The sequence below is a fragment of the Diabrotica virgifera genome, chromosome 3 (assembly GCF_917563875.1).
Source record: "Diabrotica virgifera virgifera chromosome 3, PGI_DIABVI_V3a".
In the NCBI taxonomy this organism is placed as follows: Eukaryota; Metazoa; Arthropoda; class Insecta; order Coleoptera; family Chrysomelidae; genus Diabrotica; species Diabrotica virgifera.
This window is the reverse complement of record NC_065445.1, coordinates 92,891,068-92,911,158: the sequence shown is the minus strand read 5'-3', so window position 1 is coordinate 92,911,158 and position 20,091 is coordinate 92,891,068. Positions and strand designations below refer to the sequence as shown.

Below are 20,091 nucleotides of genomic sequence, written 5' to 3'. Positions count from 1 at the left end.
ATGGCTCGACTTTCCCACTGACAAATAATTTTCCCTCGAGGTTTCTTACAAATAAAATAACCACCACTCATGATGCGCTCTTACAAAAAACACAAAATGCTTATCTAATCACAAAATATAAATTAATAGTATTACCTATAAAACTTAAAATACTTTTCACAATTTTTAATACAACTGCACGTGGCCCAATAGGTAGCACAACTGTAAGAATAAGTTAAGTAGAGGAGGACCGCCTGCTGTGCGACCTAGGATAAATTATACTAATAAAAGTAATAGCAGGCAGATAGTCCGGTATGGAAGAAAAATGACGTAACTGCAAATTTTGTTAATTCATGTTTAGTGCGCAATTAACTTCTAAAATACTACGTAAGGATAATACAAAAAGACCGAACTGTAAAAACGTGCTGAGCCACTATAAGGTAGTTGCGTCGTTACTGAAATACGCTCTATGCTAGACCTTGTTTCAGATGCATAATGACGCAACTGTAGATAGGGTTGAAAATGGGCCGATTAAATTAAGATAATAAAATTCAAACCAATATCGATGAAAATAAAAGCCATCGTCGTCAAAAAAAAAACAAACGCCATACCGATACTCCTGGACGATTACTCTTCAGTTATTCCCTATTTTAAATATTTAAAAACCGTTTTTCAGCTCTTCTGAAGAATTTTGCATTTTGCGGTTGCGTCATTCTTCTTCTGGACCGGCGAATTTGTCCTCAAACAACTTCTTGGACATTTTCTATAATATATGCTCCGGTTTCTTAGATTTATAGTGGGAAGAAAGGTCAAAAATAGATTAAAAATAGCATAGAAATGTTAAAATCATAATAAATCGTATGAATAAAAAAAAATATTACGATAGAAAAGTAAGCCTAACGTTTTGTTTTTATTGTATCCCTATGAGCATTCGAGCATCTGGTCAAGTTTGGAGCGTTTGTGAAAGCGATAAATAAATAGGAATAAACACATTTACAGTGTAAATTTTTCGCTGAAAAACCCTCTACAAAATTGCTAAAATGTTATTATATTGTAAAATGAACTGAAAAAAAGTTATAACCTCCAAAAGGAAACTTGTTAAAATTTTTACTTAATTTTGTCTATATCTTTTTTGTTGGTACCTTGACAATAAAAAGTAATAAAAACAAAATTGTAGAAAATGTAATTTTCTACATTTTATGTTTTATTAGATTTTCCGTAGGGTTAGTAGTTTACGAGATATAGCGCGAAACTCCTTTGCACACCTTTTCCAAGATGGCGGCCGGAGGACAAGGATGGCGACCCCAAAAATTTGAACTTAAGCTTCTACTGATCCCCCCTACACATTAAAAAAATAAAATTGACTCCTCTAACAAATGCAAGGTATGGCCTAAAAATGTAACATTTCAATGGACTACTAATTTTGTTCTGACTATAATTATTAATTAATAGTTAAAAAATGACTTTTTTACCAAAAAAAAATTTTGCGTTGAGCAGATATTATTTTAGATTTTTTGGATGATTCTAAACCTAAACAAAAAAGTTATTTTGTAATTTTTCTCTTAAGTTGATCGTTCTCCAGTTATAAACAATTTAAAACTAAAAGGAACAAAAGATTACGATTTGACGATTTTCGAGGCTCAAACACACAAGTAAAATATTATTTTTGTAATCATCAAGTACCTAAATTCAAGTTCAAATCTTTTTCTATCAGGTCCCGATAAGATTTTTTATTCTAAAATATATTTTTTTAATTGTTAATGAGGAACGTTTCTGATGGGAAGACGGGCATTAACAACTAAAAAACAATATATCAAAATGAAATAAGTCCAAAATATTTATCAAGTACTGATATAATACGGTTTGAACTTGAATTTAGATACTTCGTTATTTCAAAAATGACGTTATTGTCCCTTGTCAATGTTTTTGAGCCTTGAAAATCGTCATTGTCGTTATTTTTTCAGTTTTATTAAATTGTTTATAGCTCGGAAACGATGAGCTTAAGAGAAAAATTACAAAAGACCTTTTTTGTTTAGAATGATCCAAAAAAAATGGATCCAAAATGAATCCAAAAAATGGATGAAATAATATCTGACAGGGTCGATTTTTCTTAATTTATAAACAAGTCATTTTTTAATTATTAATTAATTACAGTTAATAACAAAATTAGATCAGGAACCCCTTGTTTTTTGTAATTGTTAACATACTATATTACATATCCAATAATTTTTATTCTACTTCTTCTTCTTAAGTTTATCGACATCCATCTAGTTAAGTATTTGGTTAGCTCATCGTCGCGGAATAAGGGATATACCTATCCCTTATTCACTTACAATTCTTGGAGTTAGTACACAATAATTTTTATTCATTAAACAGCTCGGTGTCGATCGACCTTCTATCGTATCTTAAACTATAAAGAGCCATTCAAAGTTTTCTAACAAAAACGTAGGGTTTCTCACTGATTAGCTACAGTAAGATCTTAATCTTAGATCTTAATGTTAGATAATTACAAAAAAGTTTTATCTAATCTTTATATAATTATCTAAAGTTTCATGATCTAAAGCGGTAGTTGGTGTATAATACACTCAACAAAAGTAAATTAAACAGCTAAAAACTTGTGGGGATGATATAGGATGGGTTGAAAGGGGACGAAAAAGGTTTTTTAATATCCGGCGAAATTTTACATCCTATCAAAAAATTTCGAATCAAAAAGTTGTGGATAATATAAAACCTACAACTTTTGTTTTATGATAATTTTAATAACATCAAAATGACCGAGAAAAAATCGTTTTTGTTTTCGTTTTTTATTTTTTATTTCTGTTAGAATTTATGTTTGATGAAACTGGTGAAAATATATATATATATATATATATATATATATATATATATATATATATATATATATATATATATATATATATATATATATATATATATATATATATATATATATATATATATATATATATATATATATATATATAATTCTTGGAGTTAGTACACAATAATTTTTATTCATTAAACAGCTCGGTGTCGATCGACCTTCTATCGTATCTTAAACTATAAAGAGCCATTCAAAGTTTTCTAACAAAAACGTAGGGTTTCTCACTGATTAGCTACAGTAAGATCTTAATCTTAGATCTTAATGTTAGATAATTACAAAAAAGTTTTATCTAATCTTTATATAATTATCTAAAGTTTCATGATCTAAAGCGGTAGTTGGTGTATAATACACTCAACAAAAGTAAATTAAACAGCTAAAAACTTGTGGGGATGATATAGGATGGGTTGAAAGGGGACGAAAAAAGGTTTTTTAATATCCGGCGAAATTTTACATCCTATCAAAAAATTTCGAATCATATATATATATATATATATATATATATATATATATATATATATATATATATATATATATATATATATATATATATATATATATATATATATATATATGTATCATTATGTTCTGAATAATTATCACAATTATTTTTTAAGAATAAAATATTAACAGTTTCTGAGACATTTTTTTCTTTTACTAAAACTAGATCCCATTTACTTCATTGAAACATTGACTTTTGGATATAATTAAAAAAATGGTTCGCATGTAAAAAAAGTACATACAAATTGAAAAAAATCGCAAGGAATTACTTTTTTTCAGTTGAGATTTTTAATAAGTTCTTTAAAATTGTAAGAACATTCAAAAGCTCCTTGGCAAGTAGATTGCGAGGAAAACAATAAATAATAAACTGCATTTAATAAAAATTTTATTTTCAGACGGCACAGTAATAAAAGCTAATTAATGATATTATGTATAAAAATTATTAATATTAAGGATATCTCTTCCTTTTGAAATATAAACTTCTTTTTGAATATTTTCCCCTGATCGAATATCCCCTAGTTCTTTTTAAAATACGCCATTTAAACTTTTTCAATATTCCAATATTAGTACAAGTAAATAAATTTACCATTGATTTTTCTTAAAAAATGGGTGTTATTTTTCGAAAACAACATAAATAAGTATCTCGAAAAATTTTAGATTTTTTTTCTGAAAAAAGAAATGTGATAACAAATTAAAATACTAAAATAATAAAATATTTATTTTTACTAGATTTCATTAAAATTGAATACCTTTTAGAGAAATGAAAAATAACAATTCCAAAACATCGAAAAAAGACGATTTGTTTCATTTTATTGGTAACTTTAACAACTTATTTTAAAATAGTAATTTATTTTGTAACTTTTCCAAATCAACCCTAGACCATTTTTGCTGTTTAATTTAGTTTTATTTAGCGTATCTTACCTCCTCCTACCACTTTTCATTATAAAACAGATAACATTTTTTCACCTAGGTATTTTTGCTAATTTGTCTGGTGTATCAAATTAAAATTGGTATTGGCCAATTAATATATTTAATGCGCGGAGTTTTTTATTTTATGAAATTAATTGATTTTAAAGTAATTGTTTATTATTTTAATCGCCAACTCGAATCTTTGCATCTTCAGAAAGAACCTGATAACCATTTAATTTTAAATTTTTAATTGTTTTTGAAGCAAAGACTGCTTCAAATTTTTGTAACGTATCTTCAATATTACTTTAAAGTAGGTACCAAACTCTTAGGTAAAAAATTATATTTACCACTGTGATTTTAACACTGTAATTTTTTATTTCCTTTATATTATTATATTATATTATATTATTATATTATATTTAGATTACTATATTGTGAGGTATTCTAGAACTAAAAGGTACTGTTTGCACTAAGTCGGTAGGATACAAAGTTTTCTATAAAAATCGATTTGAGAATTTTTCGTTTTTTGAATTTGAAAAAAATAAAAAAACTATTTAGAAAAACGAAAAGTGGTTCGGTTATTTATCTTAGAAAAATAAATCGATTTCATAAATTGCGAATTTCAATAAAAATACCGGTCATTATAATGACGGATCTACGGGGAAGGAAAATGCGAAAATTCCCCCCCCCCCTAATAAAGTCAAGAATTAAAGAAAAAAATTGTTAAAACCTAAAAATATATTACCTGACATGAAACTTAAACCACAGACAGAAAAATTCACCCCAATAAACCCGCTAGTTAGAAAAATTAAAAGAACTTAAGCATATAAGTTATTATTTATGTCTTTTATGTAGTTTGGGTTTATGTTTTTTATGTCTTTTGATTTTTGTTTCATTGGAGGTTCTCCCCTAAGGCAATTTTCCCTCCCAAAGCAAATATCTAGATCCACAATTAGAACATATACTTCCTTTTGGGTAGGTCAACGGTTATTTTAACGCATTCTTTTATGTGTCTAATTTTTAAGCATTCTTGACACTAGATTATTAAATTATGAAGTATTTAAGTACTAAAAGTTACTCTTGCTTTAAGTCGGTAAAATACACCATTTTTTTTAAATGTTTTATTTTTTTTTTTTCAAATTCAAAAAATTTAAAATTTTCTTTTTTTTTTCTAGAGAACGGTATATTATACCGGCTTAAAAAGCAAAAGAGTCCCTTTTAGTGCTAGAGTACCCCGCAAATACAAAAAAACTATGCGGTAAACTAACCGTTGCCCTACCGAAAAGGGACGCCTATGGCCGGTATTAGAAATTCGCAATTTATAGAATCAATTTATTTCTGGAAGGTGAATAGGCGTACGAGTTTGAGTTTTTCTAAATAGAAGCGTTGTGGAGGTACTAAAAAAACTAATTACAAGACGCCATCTTCAAAGAGCTCTAACTCTCTTAGGAAGCATTTTCGGACAAGGTGATTGGGGTTAAACCGCAATTATTAATGAAACACCCTGTATATTATATGGAACAATTATTTACAAGACACCAATATTTTTTTACATCCTGCAGAGAAATGCAGGGCGGTGGGAAATAACGCATGAAGACCAGTTTGACAACAACAAGTTGACTTTAGGTGAATATACTTAAGTAGCCAACATTTGCTGCTATTTTTGTGTTTTAAGATAAAGATTCACAATGTTGTTGTTTTCAGTGTTGTGGGTGATTTTTATTACCGGTAAATGTACTGCAGAGTCAATGTCATATACATCAGCAATTTTACCAAAACGAAATACTACTACTGTCTTAAAGTTTCAAGGATTTGAATTCTATTACGAGACTGCGCTAAAAGTAAGCCTTTATCTTCATAATAAATAAATTTATTTTTTTCAAGATATATACGATATTTTCGTAAATATTATTTTTATATGTTAATATGAAGTTCAAGATGTTGGCGATATAAAGTTTTAAGTTTTTCTATCAAGTAATTTATAGTACCTAGCCACTTTGAAGAATTTTAAATAAGTTAGTTTTGTGCTTTGTTTTTCTATAAAGTACTTTTGTTTTCTACTAATGGACTAATATCTACTTTATGGACTCATCTTCTTTTAGAGCTTTGATAGGTTTCAGTTTCTCTTAAGTTTTATTTGATTTTGTGCTTTTTTCTAGTTTCCTTTCGCATAGTACTGTGTGCTTATTCTTCTTTTTTATTTGTCTGCAGTTGTTGACCGACTTTTACAACAGCGCTAATTATATCTAGTTTTTTTAACTGACGAGTAGGGTGAAAAGGATTGGGGAGGCCTATGGCCAAAGATGTACCAAATAAAGTTAATTAGATAGTAGGTTACAGTAAAATTTAGACCTGTGAGAGCATCAGGTTCTCTGTTGCAGGGCTTGTTGTTCTCTGTCTTTTCGATAAATTGAGCACTCTTACATTGATTTAATTGCGTCTTTTCTCGTTATTATTTAATGTTAACAGAGAAGCTACTGTAGCTAACAGTATTAACTTTATAAATAGGTACCTACTGTTCGTTAGATGCATTGCTATAGGAAATATTCAACATTTTGTAAGAAACTATGATACCTACTTGCTGTAATGATAGATCTCATGAAAATCGTAAAAAATGGTAAAAATCACTCAACGTTTATTTATTTAACAGCTTTATAAAAAATGCAAAACTGGATATAGTCCAAGAACAGAAGCTTTTCACCTCGCAATTTTTACAGAAGTGGTCGATTTGCTTGAAAATTTAAAAATAAGTAGTGGATAGTCCAAGGATCAAAATCTATATGATGCCGAAAGGCGTTTTTAGCATGGGGGTGGTTGCCACCCCATCTTGTGGGTGAAAATTTTTTATTATATTTTGACCGCAAAAGTTGATAAAAATATTAATTTTAAGCAAAAAAGGTTCTATACATTTTTTTGATAAAATTAATATTTTTCGATTTATTCACTATCGAAAGTGTTAGTTTTATATTGAAAAAATCAATGTTTTTCGATATTACACTGATTTACGATTCACTTTTTTGCAATTTTTTCCGTAGAAAATTTTTTTTCAAACCAAGTTCTTGGGAATTAAATAACCTACAATTTCATATTTAAACCTTTTTTTCGTATCTCTGATGCCAATGTTTCTATTCTGAAGAAAGTGGTATTTTTTACCAAACTACAAAAATTCGTTATTCGCTTTTAACTCCAATTTATTAAAAACTGATCATTTTAAGCCAGTCAAGCTTCTGGCATTTATTACTAATACATAAATAAAGAAGTGTGAATATGGCTAATGATTAAAAACACCGCTCACTTACATTATTATGCTTCCAATTGAATTTCTCCTTTTTTTTTTAAATATATTGATTTTTTAACCGTAACTTTTTTATTTTTTATCCTGTAAAGTTTGGTAAAAAAGATTTTTGTAGGTTTCTACAAGATCTATAAGGCTATTAATATTAAATCCTTTTAAAATCCTCAGTCGCAAAAAGAGGTGACTGTAAAAAAGTTGGTAAAGGTGGATTTTGCATGTTATTACAAGTTTTAATTGTTAATAGCTCACTCAATTTTTGCCATAGAAAAAATTTTTGCTAACACTGTTCTTAGGAATTAAATAAGCTACAATTTTATATTTTTTTGTATCTTTGATGATAATCTTTCTATTCTGAAGAAAAAGGCATTTTTTACCAAACTACAAAAATTCGTTATTCGCTTTTAACTCCATTTTTTTTTAACTAATCATTCTAATCCGGTCAAACCTCTAGAATCTATTATTAATGCATAAACATAGAAGACCAAATAAGGTCAATGACTAATTTTAATTATCGTGCTAAGTAGGAGGAAGTTCCCCATCACTTTTTCGCTGAAAAAATAGTAGGTCTGGATCCCGCATATGAAAAAAAATTGATTAATAGCAAGCTGAAAATTTGTTAATAGCTTAAGGGTGTCTAGTAGGACAAACTTTGATATATGGGAACACTGGAACAGGGGAAGTTTTAATTGTGGAACAGATTAAAAATTTGGAACGGTCAGACCACGAAAACGGCACATGTATTTTGTCCGACAGAACAGACTTAAACTCTCCGAACAGAGATTAAACTCTCGTGAAAAAATCAGACTGCTATTTATCACCAAATGGGCGTTTTAATGAGTGGAACATGTAGAATATGTCAAATGACAGAAATTATGACATGTGATAAATAGCAATCTGATTTTTGCAAGAGAGTTTAATTTCTGTTCGGAGAGTTTAAGTCTATTCTGTCGGACAAAATAAATGTGCCGTTTTCGTGATATGACCGTACCAAATTTTTAACCTGTTCCACAATTAAAACTGCCCCTGTTCCAGTGTTCCCATATATCAAAGTTTATCCGTCTAGACACCCTTAAGCTATTAACAAATTTTCAGCTTGCTATTAATCAACTTTCCAGGATCCAGGCCTATAGGGACTGGCATTCTTTTCATAATAGGTCACTTAGAGCTAGAGACTTTTTTTATTTCTGTAGATAGACATTTTTAAATACTTTAAATTAGTTTGAACAAGTTATCCTCGAAAAATTCATAGTTTTCCCGTCTTTTGACTTTGAAACTACAATATTTAGCACTTGACGAAGAAGAGCTAACATATAATAAAGTATAGCTCGATTACTATTGGTCTTAAAGAAAATTAAAGAAACTGTTTTGTTTATTTTTTCAAAAGGTACATTTTTGTTAAGCAAAGTTGTTTTGATAAAACAACTTTTTGTTTTTGAGTTATTAGCTGAGAACTGATTAAAAACATTGATTTTTTCAATAAAAAAGTATATTTTTTCGAGCGTTGTTTCTGAGAGGACGGTTCATTCTGCACAAAAAGTGCTAACACACATTTATGTAAAAAATTATCTGAGCTACATTTCTTCTTTGAAAATTTTTTTTCCATGGCGTACAGATTGTTGGTAAATCAATAGAAGTGTCAAATTTGTTTGCATTTATTTTAAGGTCCCAAAATTGACCTTTTCAGCAAAATTTAGGCTGTTTGTATAGGTGTTAGAGGTTCAGTAGCGTTTTCTTCTCTGGCGACTGGAACAATAATTTAGAATTGTATATCTATTTATCTAGAAAAAAGAATGTGTGTGTACTTTGTACGCACGTAAGAAGTTATACTTCTATTATAATATAATCTAACTTCATATTATGATTTCAACGAAATCAATATACCTATCTACTTTAAACAGTTTTTTTTTGTATTGTATTTAAATATTAAACTAATTTTAGAAAGAACAAAAAGAATACAAAAAATTTAAAAAAAAGATTATGACTTTGTCAGGATTCGAACAGGGGACCTCTCGATCCCTAAGTGAATGCTCTACCGATCAGCTACCACCGCTTTTGTATTCAGTCGATCATTTCTCGGACATAATTACAATCACGGTGACAGATACATTAATTAAAAATAAACATTTTCAATAATACTTATAAGGAGGAAGACAAATCCACAGACATAAAAATTATAATAAATATATTTATTAAAAACACTAATAATATATTCTTTTCACGCACACCTTATTTGCGCTACATAACTTAAAATATGTAGCGACTAATACCATACTGTCGGTGTGCGCATGCGCCAGGGAATGTAAAAATTCACCCTCGTACCTAAAGAAGTATAACTTCAAAAATTTTAAGAGTAATTGCGACAGGGTTGTATTTTGTCTCCTGTGCTGTTCAACCTCTATGAGGAGAATGTTTTGGCAGAGGCACTTGAAGGCTACGACTGTGGTATAAACGTCAATGAGTATCAGATAAATAATTAAATAACATTAGTTACGCCGACGACACCGCGATAATTACAGATAACAAACATGATAATATGCAGTTGATGCTAAATAAAATAAATACCTGAGGAAAAATATATGGCTTGAAGATAAATCCTGGAAAAACTAAATGCATGGCAATACAAATACTTGGGAATGATGGTGAATGACCAATGGGATCCTTAACACGAAATAAAATGCCGTAAAATCTCTCAACTAATCATTCAAGGAAAAATTGAGGACAAGAGCGGAGTAGGTCGCAAACAAATTTCATGGCTACGAAATATATTGAATTGGACAGGCATAAATAACAGTAGCGATGTTTTGCACGCTGCAAAAAAGAAGAAGATATTTTTCAGTTTTTTGTGTAAAGTTTGCTAATTCATCTTTTTCTTCTCTGAGAGCGTCAAATATACCTAATAAGTTTCTGTTTTAATCTCGGGAGTGATAACTTGTTCGATATTGACCAGAATTAATCATTTCACTATTAAGAACAAACAGTAGCGATCAACAGGTAGCAACAAACGCGTTCCAAGATTACGGCTCTAATTTTGAATATTTTGTCGAGATATTTGGCACACATATTCGTAATATAATAAAGAATGGCGGTACAGGGCCCAATTTCAGAAATATGTTAGTATGTGGAAATTACTCTATAAATAAATAAAATATTGAAAAAAGGAGCCTGTACCGCCAATAAGAAAGACAAAAAATACACTTTCTTCAAATAAACTTTTTTATCCCGTGCCTAGATGTTGTGTCACATTGGAACTACGAAAAATCGATTTTTTATAACAAGAAATCGAACGTCACTGACTTGGCAACATTTCGCGCCTGTATTTATAAAAATTTTATTATTTTTGATAGTTTAAACGTCACTGTCAGCGTCGAATTACCGACGCACTGTTGCCTAACTTTTGAAAGTTCGCAGAACTTTCGAAATCTTGGACCGCGTTTGTTGCTACCTGTTGATCGCTACTGTGGCTCTTAAGGAAAATACAATTTCTCACATATTTGTAATAACTGAACCATAATCTATTCAAGCGACAGAACTGTTGCATTTTATTTCTAAATCTGTGAATATTTAAATTTTCTGAATATCTGTCTAATCTCAATATAAATATTTATTCAGATTAAATACATCTTCACTCTAATTTTCTGTAAAGTATAGTAAAGTATTCGCTGTAGGTATACACTCTAAGATACATGTATGTATCTATTGCTTTTTCAGACAATCTTTAAAGTTATCCTTTTGGATTCCAGTTTGAGATTTAGATTCCAGAGAAAATTGAATTGGTTTCTCAAGATTTTAAATTTAAAATGTCAAAAAGGATTATTTATTTATTCACTATTTTATCCCAGTTTATATAATATGTCTTTGATCTTTGTAGAACTTCTCAAATTTTTAACTTTTTATTTTGTTACTAATATAATCAAGAACGAAAGGTTCGTAACTTCTTATTTAGACGTCTATGTTGAAAATAGTCTTTTTGAAAATACATGATGACTATTTTATTTTAGGTAAACTTTTTTCAAGCTCATAGACTATGTAAATTATATGGAATGGACTTGCTATATGTTGATTCGTTTGATGAAAATGAGCGATTAGGAATATTTGCAACTCAAATCGGTAAGTTTGCGTTACTATAAGACCCCGTTCACATGACAAGCGCTTAACGCGCGTTTTGATATCGCGCGATCACAACTATTAGGTACATACATTTTATCTGAGGTCGTTTACATGTGAACGCGCGTTTAGAGCGCGTTAGCATGTGAATGGTCTGAATAAAATGTATGAAAAATATATGTAGTTGTAATCGCGCTTTATCAAAATGCGAGTAAGCGCTAGTCATGTGAACTAGGCCTAATGCTGCATTACAAAAGCAAATATATACACTCATAGACAAAAATTTTGCATTGGTATTTTATTTCGAGTCTGCTTTTGAATATTTTTTTATATTTTTTTCTTTTAAAAAGTTTTGTACTTTTTTTTGCTACAATTAAGTTGTGCTGGACTATTCTACGTAAGCGTTTGAACCCAAGTTTGCCATCCAACATTCCTCATGTAGAGACAAATATACCTGTGTAGCAACCCATGTGATGGAAGAGTCATACACTGCTTAAGGGTGCGTCGTTTGAAATTTTAAGTAAAAATGTTAAGGTAACAAATTTTTATACCTTTTAAAGCTGGTATTTTTTTGGTGGCTCAGCATGTGATCAGCCAGTTCTAACACTGAGGATGATATTTTATATATCGAAAACGTTCTGTGATTAATGTAGTCCTTAAAGGAATTTTAATAAATTTTATACCTTTTATAAAGGATATTTCAATTGAAATGTTTTATTATTAGATAATATATGTATTATTTAAAATACGACAAAGTATAAAGACAAATGTCATCATCATTCTCTTTGCCTTATCCCTATGCGGGGTCGGCTTCCCTAATTACATTTCTCCATACAATTCTATCTTGGGTCATATCAATATTAATCCCCTTTACCAACATGTCCTGCCTAATCGTCTCCCCCCACGTCTTCTTTGGTCTTACTCTCCTACTCCTTCCTAGCGTCTCGACGTTGAACATGACCAAACCATCTCAACCTATGCTCTCTCATTTTGGCATCAATTGGTGCCACACCTAGACTTCCCCTAATATACTCATTTTTAATTTTATCCTTTTTTGTCACTCCACTCATCCATCTAAGCATTCTCATTTCCCGTTATTCCTCTTTCTTTTTCACTATCCGACATTCAGTTCCGTACATCATAGCTGGTCTTATGGCTGTTTTATAGAATTTTCCCTTCAACAAGTATAGCTTGTAGTTGCCATCCTCAAGGATACTCTCAGGAACGTATTGATAATATGGGAGATGGTTCGTTTGAAAAAGTCCCAGTTTGATAGCTATCTCTTGATGAAGGATCTTTCCAACTGATTCATGCCGTTCCTTGTATTCAGTTGCAGCAAATGCCTGGCAGCCCCCGGTAATATGTTGGATGGTTTCTTGGGCTTGGCATCTGTCGTTTTGAACCTGAGGATCTTTGACGATATATTTCAGGTAATTTCTGGTTGGTATAACCTGATCCTGAATGGCTAGTAATGATCCCTCCGTCACAGTATATAGAGGAACCTCTATATACTGTGCCTCCGTTTCAGGGAACATCCTTCCTGATGTCAACCAATAGTTCGACGCTGTATTGTCGACATAGTCTTGGCTGACCTCATTGGGATGTGTCCGTGTAGAGGCTTACCCATCAAGGTGCGCATTTTTTCGTCATTAGTGAGGTGGGTTATGCGCATTTCTGGTTTCCTCAGTTTGATCGGTGTTGTGTCATCTATTGCACAGATAGCGCGATGTAGAGTAGATGTCTCAGCCTGCATCTGACAATAAGTTCTTAAGTTAGCAATTTGTTTGTCTAATTGCTCACCTATATTCATAAGTCCTCTTCCTCCTAAATTCCGTGGTAATGTCGTTCTTTCTACTGCACTTTTGGGATGGTGTTTTTGTGCCTTTGTGAGGTGCGTTCTTACTTTTCGCTGAAGATTTTCTATGTCCGTTTTTGTCCACTTAACAATGCCAAATGAGTAGCTAAGCGCGGAACATGCGTAGGTGTTTAGTGCCTTACACAAATTTCTACTGTTAAGGTGTGAGCGAAGCAGCTGTTTTATTCTTCGTATAAACTCAGTAGTTATCTCTGTTTTCATTTGTTTGTGGTCAATTTTCCGCGCTTGCTTTACTCCAAGATATTTATACATATCGTTTTCACCCATGGCCTTGATGTTCTGACCATTTTGCATATCGAATCCTCCGGGCTGTACCTTTCCTCTGACTATATTTAAAATACGGCACTTGTCTAGTCCGAAGTGCACAACTCATCGAGTTGGTTTCGAGTGGAAGCCATTAATTTTAAATCATCCATGTACAATAAATGATTAAGCTTCGCCACCACATTGTTGTTATTTTTGATGCTAAAACCTGCGTCTGTGGAGTTCAATAGCTGAGATAGTGGATTCATAGCTAGACAGAACCACAGAGGACACAACGAATCTCCTTGAAACAGGCCCCGGCTGATTGCGATATTTTCAGTTTCGATGTTATTTTCACCAGGTGTTTAAAGGTTAATTCTAGTTTTCCACTCTGCCATTATATGCTCTAAAAAGGTCACTATATTATCATCGACTTTATATATTCTCAATATATCTATAAACCGTTCATGCGGCACTCAATCAAAGGACTTCTCTTAATCAATGAAGGCAGTAAAAAGATTCCTCTTTTTGGAATATGCCTGGTTAGAAATGACTGAATCGATGATGAGTTTTCTTTGCAACCCATGAAACCCTTAGCGCATCCTTTCTGTTGAGGCTACACAGGATGTGACCAATTTATACAAAGTTGGAAGACAAGTATGTAATTTGGCTGGATCTTGGGTGTTATTTTGATCCTTCGGTATTAAATAAGGGGGTCCCTGAGTTAGGAATGATGGTATATCCTGCGGATTAGAAATAACATGATTAATTAGTGTTGATAAGCATTCATGAACACTCCAAAACTTCTCGAGCCAAAAGTTTTGAACTCCATCTGGTCCAGGAGATTTCCAGTTATGAAGGAAGCTCTTTGAAGCTATTTGAGACTTCTTCAGTAGTGAAGGGTTCGTAAAGGGTAGTAATGTAGTGTTGGCAGTTCTGTGTCGTATCTTCTATCCATCCGGCATTGTTGTTAAGAGCGGCTGGTGTGGAAAGTTGATTTCCCCAAAACTCATGAATTTCTTCTTGGCTTGGGTAAGTCTTATCGACACGTTCTACAGTGGAATTGAGTTTTCGATAGAACGCCTTCTCAGAACTTTCAAAAAGAGCATTGTCGCTTTTGCGGTTGTTACTAACTTTGTCTTATTCTTCTTCTTCTTCTTCTTCTTCTTGTAATAGGACTATGTCCTGTTTCTTCTGTTACAGTCTTTGCTGCGATCCGGAGCTCCAACTCTCGTACCATCGTTTTTTGGGTCTTCCTATGGGTCGCTTGGTGTTGGGCTTCTGTGTTTTCGCCCAATGCGCCATACGTTCAGGGTCCATCCGATCTACGTGGTCTCTCCACATGCGTCGTCGCGCTCTTGTCCATCTCACTACGTCCTGAACGCCTAGCTCTCTCAATGTGTCTTCGTTTCGTACTCTATCTCTGAGTGTGGTACCTCTTATGGATCTTAGGGTTTTCATCTCTGTTGTTCTCATTATCTGTTTGGTCTTTGTTGTCTCGGCCCTTGTCTCAGCTGCGTATGTCAGTACGGGTCTAACACATGTCTTATAAATGCGGACTTTGCTTTCGGTGCTCATATATTTATTCCGCCAGATTATATCCCTCAGGAAACCAGATATTCTCGCTGCTTTCATTGCCTGCTGTTTTGATTCTTGCCACAGAGGCCTGTCGCTAGATATTTCCACAGCTAAGTATCTGCAATCCATTACCTGTTGGATTATATGGTCGTCCACTACTAACTTACATCTAATTGAGTTCCTGGATATTACCATCGATTGGGTTTTCTCTTTGGATAGTGTCAGGTTATACTTTTCGGCGGTTATTTTGAATTTTTGTAGTAGGCGTTGTAAGTCATCTTCGTTTTCGGCTATTAAGATTGCATCATCTGCGTAGCAAAGTATTCTCATGGTTCGGTTACCCATTTTGTATCCCTGATTCATTATGTTAACACTACCTATAACTTCATCCATTATTAAATTAAATAGGGATGGACTGAGGCTGTCCCCTTGTCTAATGCCTGCATTGATTTTGATTTCTTCCGTGAGCCCGTGTGTGGTTTTTGTATTATTACTAACTTTGTATTATGTATTAATATTATAATAGTATATTACATACTATTACATACCTAGCGGGAAAGTACTCTATTTCAGCCGAGCGGCAAGGTAGTTTACCGAGGTGCTTCGCACCTCGGTAAACTACAGACGCGTGGCTAGAATGAGTTCCCGCGAGGTTTGTATACTATTTTACTCACAATCGGTTAGTAGTTTATGGATTTCTAATACTCACAATCTACCAATAATAATTTCGTTTCAAATATCTGTATCCATTTTCATTATGTGATAAGATGAATTATTTTAAGTAACCTGTGAGATCGTTGCTAGGTAACAAAACAAGTTTGTTGAATCTGACATTTAGGCGATACACGACGCCATTAATTGTACATATAATCAAATTGTGTTTATTTTACAAAAATGTCTGATAGTGAATTTGAATGTACCCCACCAGAACTGCGGGTAGCTGCAGAGAGAGCTACTGAAGGAATAATTCCTGAAAAAAGCAGGGAGAGGTATGAAAACACCTATGAACTATACAGTAAATGGTGCGTGGCTAAAGGTGTGCAGGTAGAAAAGTGACAGATGCTAGCCGGGAAAGTACTTTCCCGGCTAGCTGGGAAAGTAAAGTAAGTAATAAGTCGCTTCCTGATTACTTCAAAGGTTAGAAATCCATAAATTACTAACCGATTGTGAGTAAATATTATTATATTACTGCAAGGTATTTTTCGAATTTATTACATGTTTATTTTTTTAACCCATCAAGGACGGAGTTTTAATTTTTTTTAAATTAGTTTATTGTTTAATAATTTTAAACAAATTATTAAGTTAATTATTAGTTGTGCTTAAAACAAGAAGAAATAATTATGTTTTTTATTTATTTTTCTCAAAATAGTATGTTGCCATATGGCAACGCTAGTCTCCTGTAGAATAAGTACATGCTAGAAAACATGAATTGTTTTTAATTAGTTACAAAAGTGAATAGTAAACTAAAATCGTGTTTGAAAATTAACATTTCAACCTATACATACTCTAACCTTGCATTTAGTGCACATTGTGCGCTCGATGGATTTGCAGTATTCAGCTGAATCTCTTCTTTTTTAAATCAGGGGTGTTTGTTAAGAAATGTCCTATATTGTCAATACGCACGTCATCGAAAACTCTGCTAAAACTTGGACGACCCCCTTGGTTTGCCGGATTCTGTACCCTTGACAAATATTTTTTTAAAATATCTCGCTTGAACTGAAGCTGCGTCATAGTATCACCTGAATTTCTTTTTAAATTCCAACTGTTTTGCGCTGAACAGTCAATTAGCCAAGTAAAAAAGCACCATCACCATTTTTTTCCACGGAGTTCAATATGATATCTGGATATATTTTCGTCCTTAAGATCAGTCTCTCCCATTGCGGAATTATATTTCGCAATAACTTGAGGTCTGCCTATGTGTTCGTTCTTTTTATCGGCCTGGGAACAGCGTTTTACTTCATTCACAGGTAAAACCCCACTATACTCTTATCTGCCCACCTTTGGGTTTCACCTTTCACAACCCAAGTAGGTTGTGGAAAAGGTTTGCTTGCTGCTTCAATATCGCCACGAACCCAAATGACTTTTGTCAAATCAACTTTTAAATATTCTGAATCTTCAACTTTTTCAGAATCCATCTCCTCAAATGGACCATTTTTGCTCCCCATTCGCTCTTATTCTGTGTCATTCTTTCTAGAAAGAACAACCTCGGCCTGTGCGTGAATTTGATTTTTTGACAAATTATTTATCGACCACCGTCCACCACTGTCTTCCTCGCCGGAGTCCTCATCTGTCAGCTCACCCTCTGGAAGCTCAATGAAACAGAAAGAAACAGTAAAAAAACTTTTTTTAAAAAAGAAACAGTATACAGTATATTATAAGTCAGTAATAGCGCGTCCTAGCGGTGCCGTATGGAAACACTCATGCGCCAGTCTTTGATGGGTTAAATTGTACTTATTTCATTTTAATTCTGATTAGGACATGGACATGACCACTTTTGGACATCAGGCAACAATCTCCACGATTTTCAAGAATATTTTTGGTTATCGAATGGAAAAACATTCAGATATACGAACTGGTACCCAGGAGAACCGAATTTGGGTGCCAGTGGTGCCGATACAAATGAAAGATGTGTGGAAATACGCACTCTAGATAAAGGCGGATTCTCTTGGAATAATGTCCCTTGCGAGAGACTGTGCTATTTTATTTGCAAGAAAAATAAAAATATTGGCTGCATTACTAAAGTAGTATAATTCATATTTAATGTACTGAATCCACAATAAAGTAAACATTATATAACAATTAAGATTAAGCAAACACATTTCACTAGTTTCTCTTTTATACCTTATCCTACTTTTCAAGCTATTATTCAATATTGATTTATCATTAGAAACAGAGGTTTTTGTATTATATTATTTATATTATATATTAACTTATGTAACAAACCAACCCCTTACGCTGCGCCTCTGGAGGGTGGCCGTAGAATGCGTATGGTCAACCAGCGACATATGCCATGTTTTTGTATTATATTATTTATATTATATATTAACTTATGTAACAAACCAACCCCTTACGCTGCGCCTCTGGAGGGAGGCTGTAGAATGCGTATGGTCAACCAGCGACATATGCCATCTTGAGTGTCCGGTTACATAGACCAATACCCTACTTTTGCGTATGGTCCGAATGTTTCGTATATATTTAATGTTTTGCAGATATGAATAGAACATTAACTTTTGCTCATATTTAACGATCGACTTTTGTATGGTAAACACGAAATACGCCGCTCTATCTAATACCGTAATTTTCATTGTAAAAAACCCTATAACCTCTGAGATTAATTAGTAGTAAAATTGCATTATATGTTCGGCTACCCAATGTATATTATGTAATATTATGTAACTAAACATGTAACTTGAATATCTCGGGCATATAATGAGAGGTAGCAGATAGAGGATGCTGCAGTTAATACTCAACGGAAAGATCGATGGAAAAAGAGAAATTGGTGGGAAGAAATATTCATGGCTCCGAAACCTTCGTCAATAGACTGGCTTATCAGCAGATCAACTATTACATGCAGAGATATGTCAACAATAGCTCAGGCTAGGGATATGCCACTCAATGCATCGGGGTGTAACGTCAATATCAAGTACAGTGGTCTAGCTATCTTTGTCTGTCGTGCGAGTATGAGCGTATATACCAAGAGGTGGGAGTAATGGAACGACAGTGACACAGAGGCGGCAGCTATCATAATGCTAGAGAGAGAAAGCTAAGCACCGGTAGAGAGAGATAGATCGACCACCGACCCGAACTGCTCCGCGTTACGCTATTTTTCGGACCTGGCCTAATCTATTGTGTTATTATATCTATGATTATATGCCGCGCAAGATCGAGAACGATATCGGCAAATTGTCATGGAAGCCACCCACGCCTAAATGTGGGCACGGTACTTAAAGAAGAAGAAGAAAACATGTAACAAAAAACGAAGTCATGAGAGAGTAAAAAGGACTGGAAATATTGGAAACCATCAAGACATAAAAGCTCCAATACCTGGGACATGTTATGCGTAATGAGAGATACAACATACTTCAATTAATTATACTAGGGAATATCCAGGGCAAGAGAAATGTAGTAAGGAGAAGAATCTCATGGTTGCGTAACTTGAGGGAATGGTACGGATGCAAATCAATCGAACTATTCAGAGAAGCAGCAATTAAGATCAGAATAGCCATGATGGTTGCCAATCTCCGTCGCGGAGATGACACGTAACGAAGAAGATTCTTTTGCAAGATATTCGTAATATAAAATGTATACCTATCGTTTTATTATATACTAAGGGTTTCATAGTCTTTACTGTATTCCTTCAGTTAACCGTTCACTCCAGTTCTTTCGGTTTGGCTAGTTTCCTTTGCGCAGATCTATTCTTTCAATCTATTGTCCACTTTATTCCTAAAATATCTTCGTGGTCTGCCTCTCTTCCTTCTTACTGTCGGACTTCACTCTGTTATTCTGTTTATCCAAAGTTTTTGTTTGCTCTTGTAGACTAAGAGCCGCTACAGGTGAAATTTCTTAATCATTTTAGGCACGATGGGACCCTATAACTTAAATAGTAGAACCGAAAAGAAAAGGTTTGAACACTGTGCCGTCACTTTTCAGTGGCATATGCGTCGACAGTGGCTCATCAAACTTTCCACTTATGGACGGGATAAATAAGTTAAAAGTTACCCTCCC

At 32.9% G+C, this 20,091-nt stretch overlaps 2 protein-coding genes across 3 annotated transcripts in view; one reads left to right on the top strand and one right to left on the bottom strand.

Annotated features, from left to right (window-relative positions):
* LOC126881922 (adenylate cyclase type 2-like) overlaps positions 1-20,091 on the bottom strand; it is an 860,562-nt gene that overhangs the window by 345,593 nt on the left and 494,878 nt on the right. The gene's annotated exons all lie outside the window — the stretch shown is intronic.
* Positions 5,911-18,184, top strand: LOC126881932 (perlucin-like). Its single transcript, XM_050646670.1, has 3 exons — positions 5,911-6,111; positions 11,564-11,672; positions 17,842-18,184. Exons 1-3 carry the CDS (start codon positions 5,959-5,961, stop codon positions 18,114-18,116), a joined length of 537 nt encoding a protein of 178 aa, XP_050502627.1. The 5' UTR covers positions 5,911-5,958; the 3' UTR covers positions 18,117-18,184.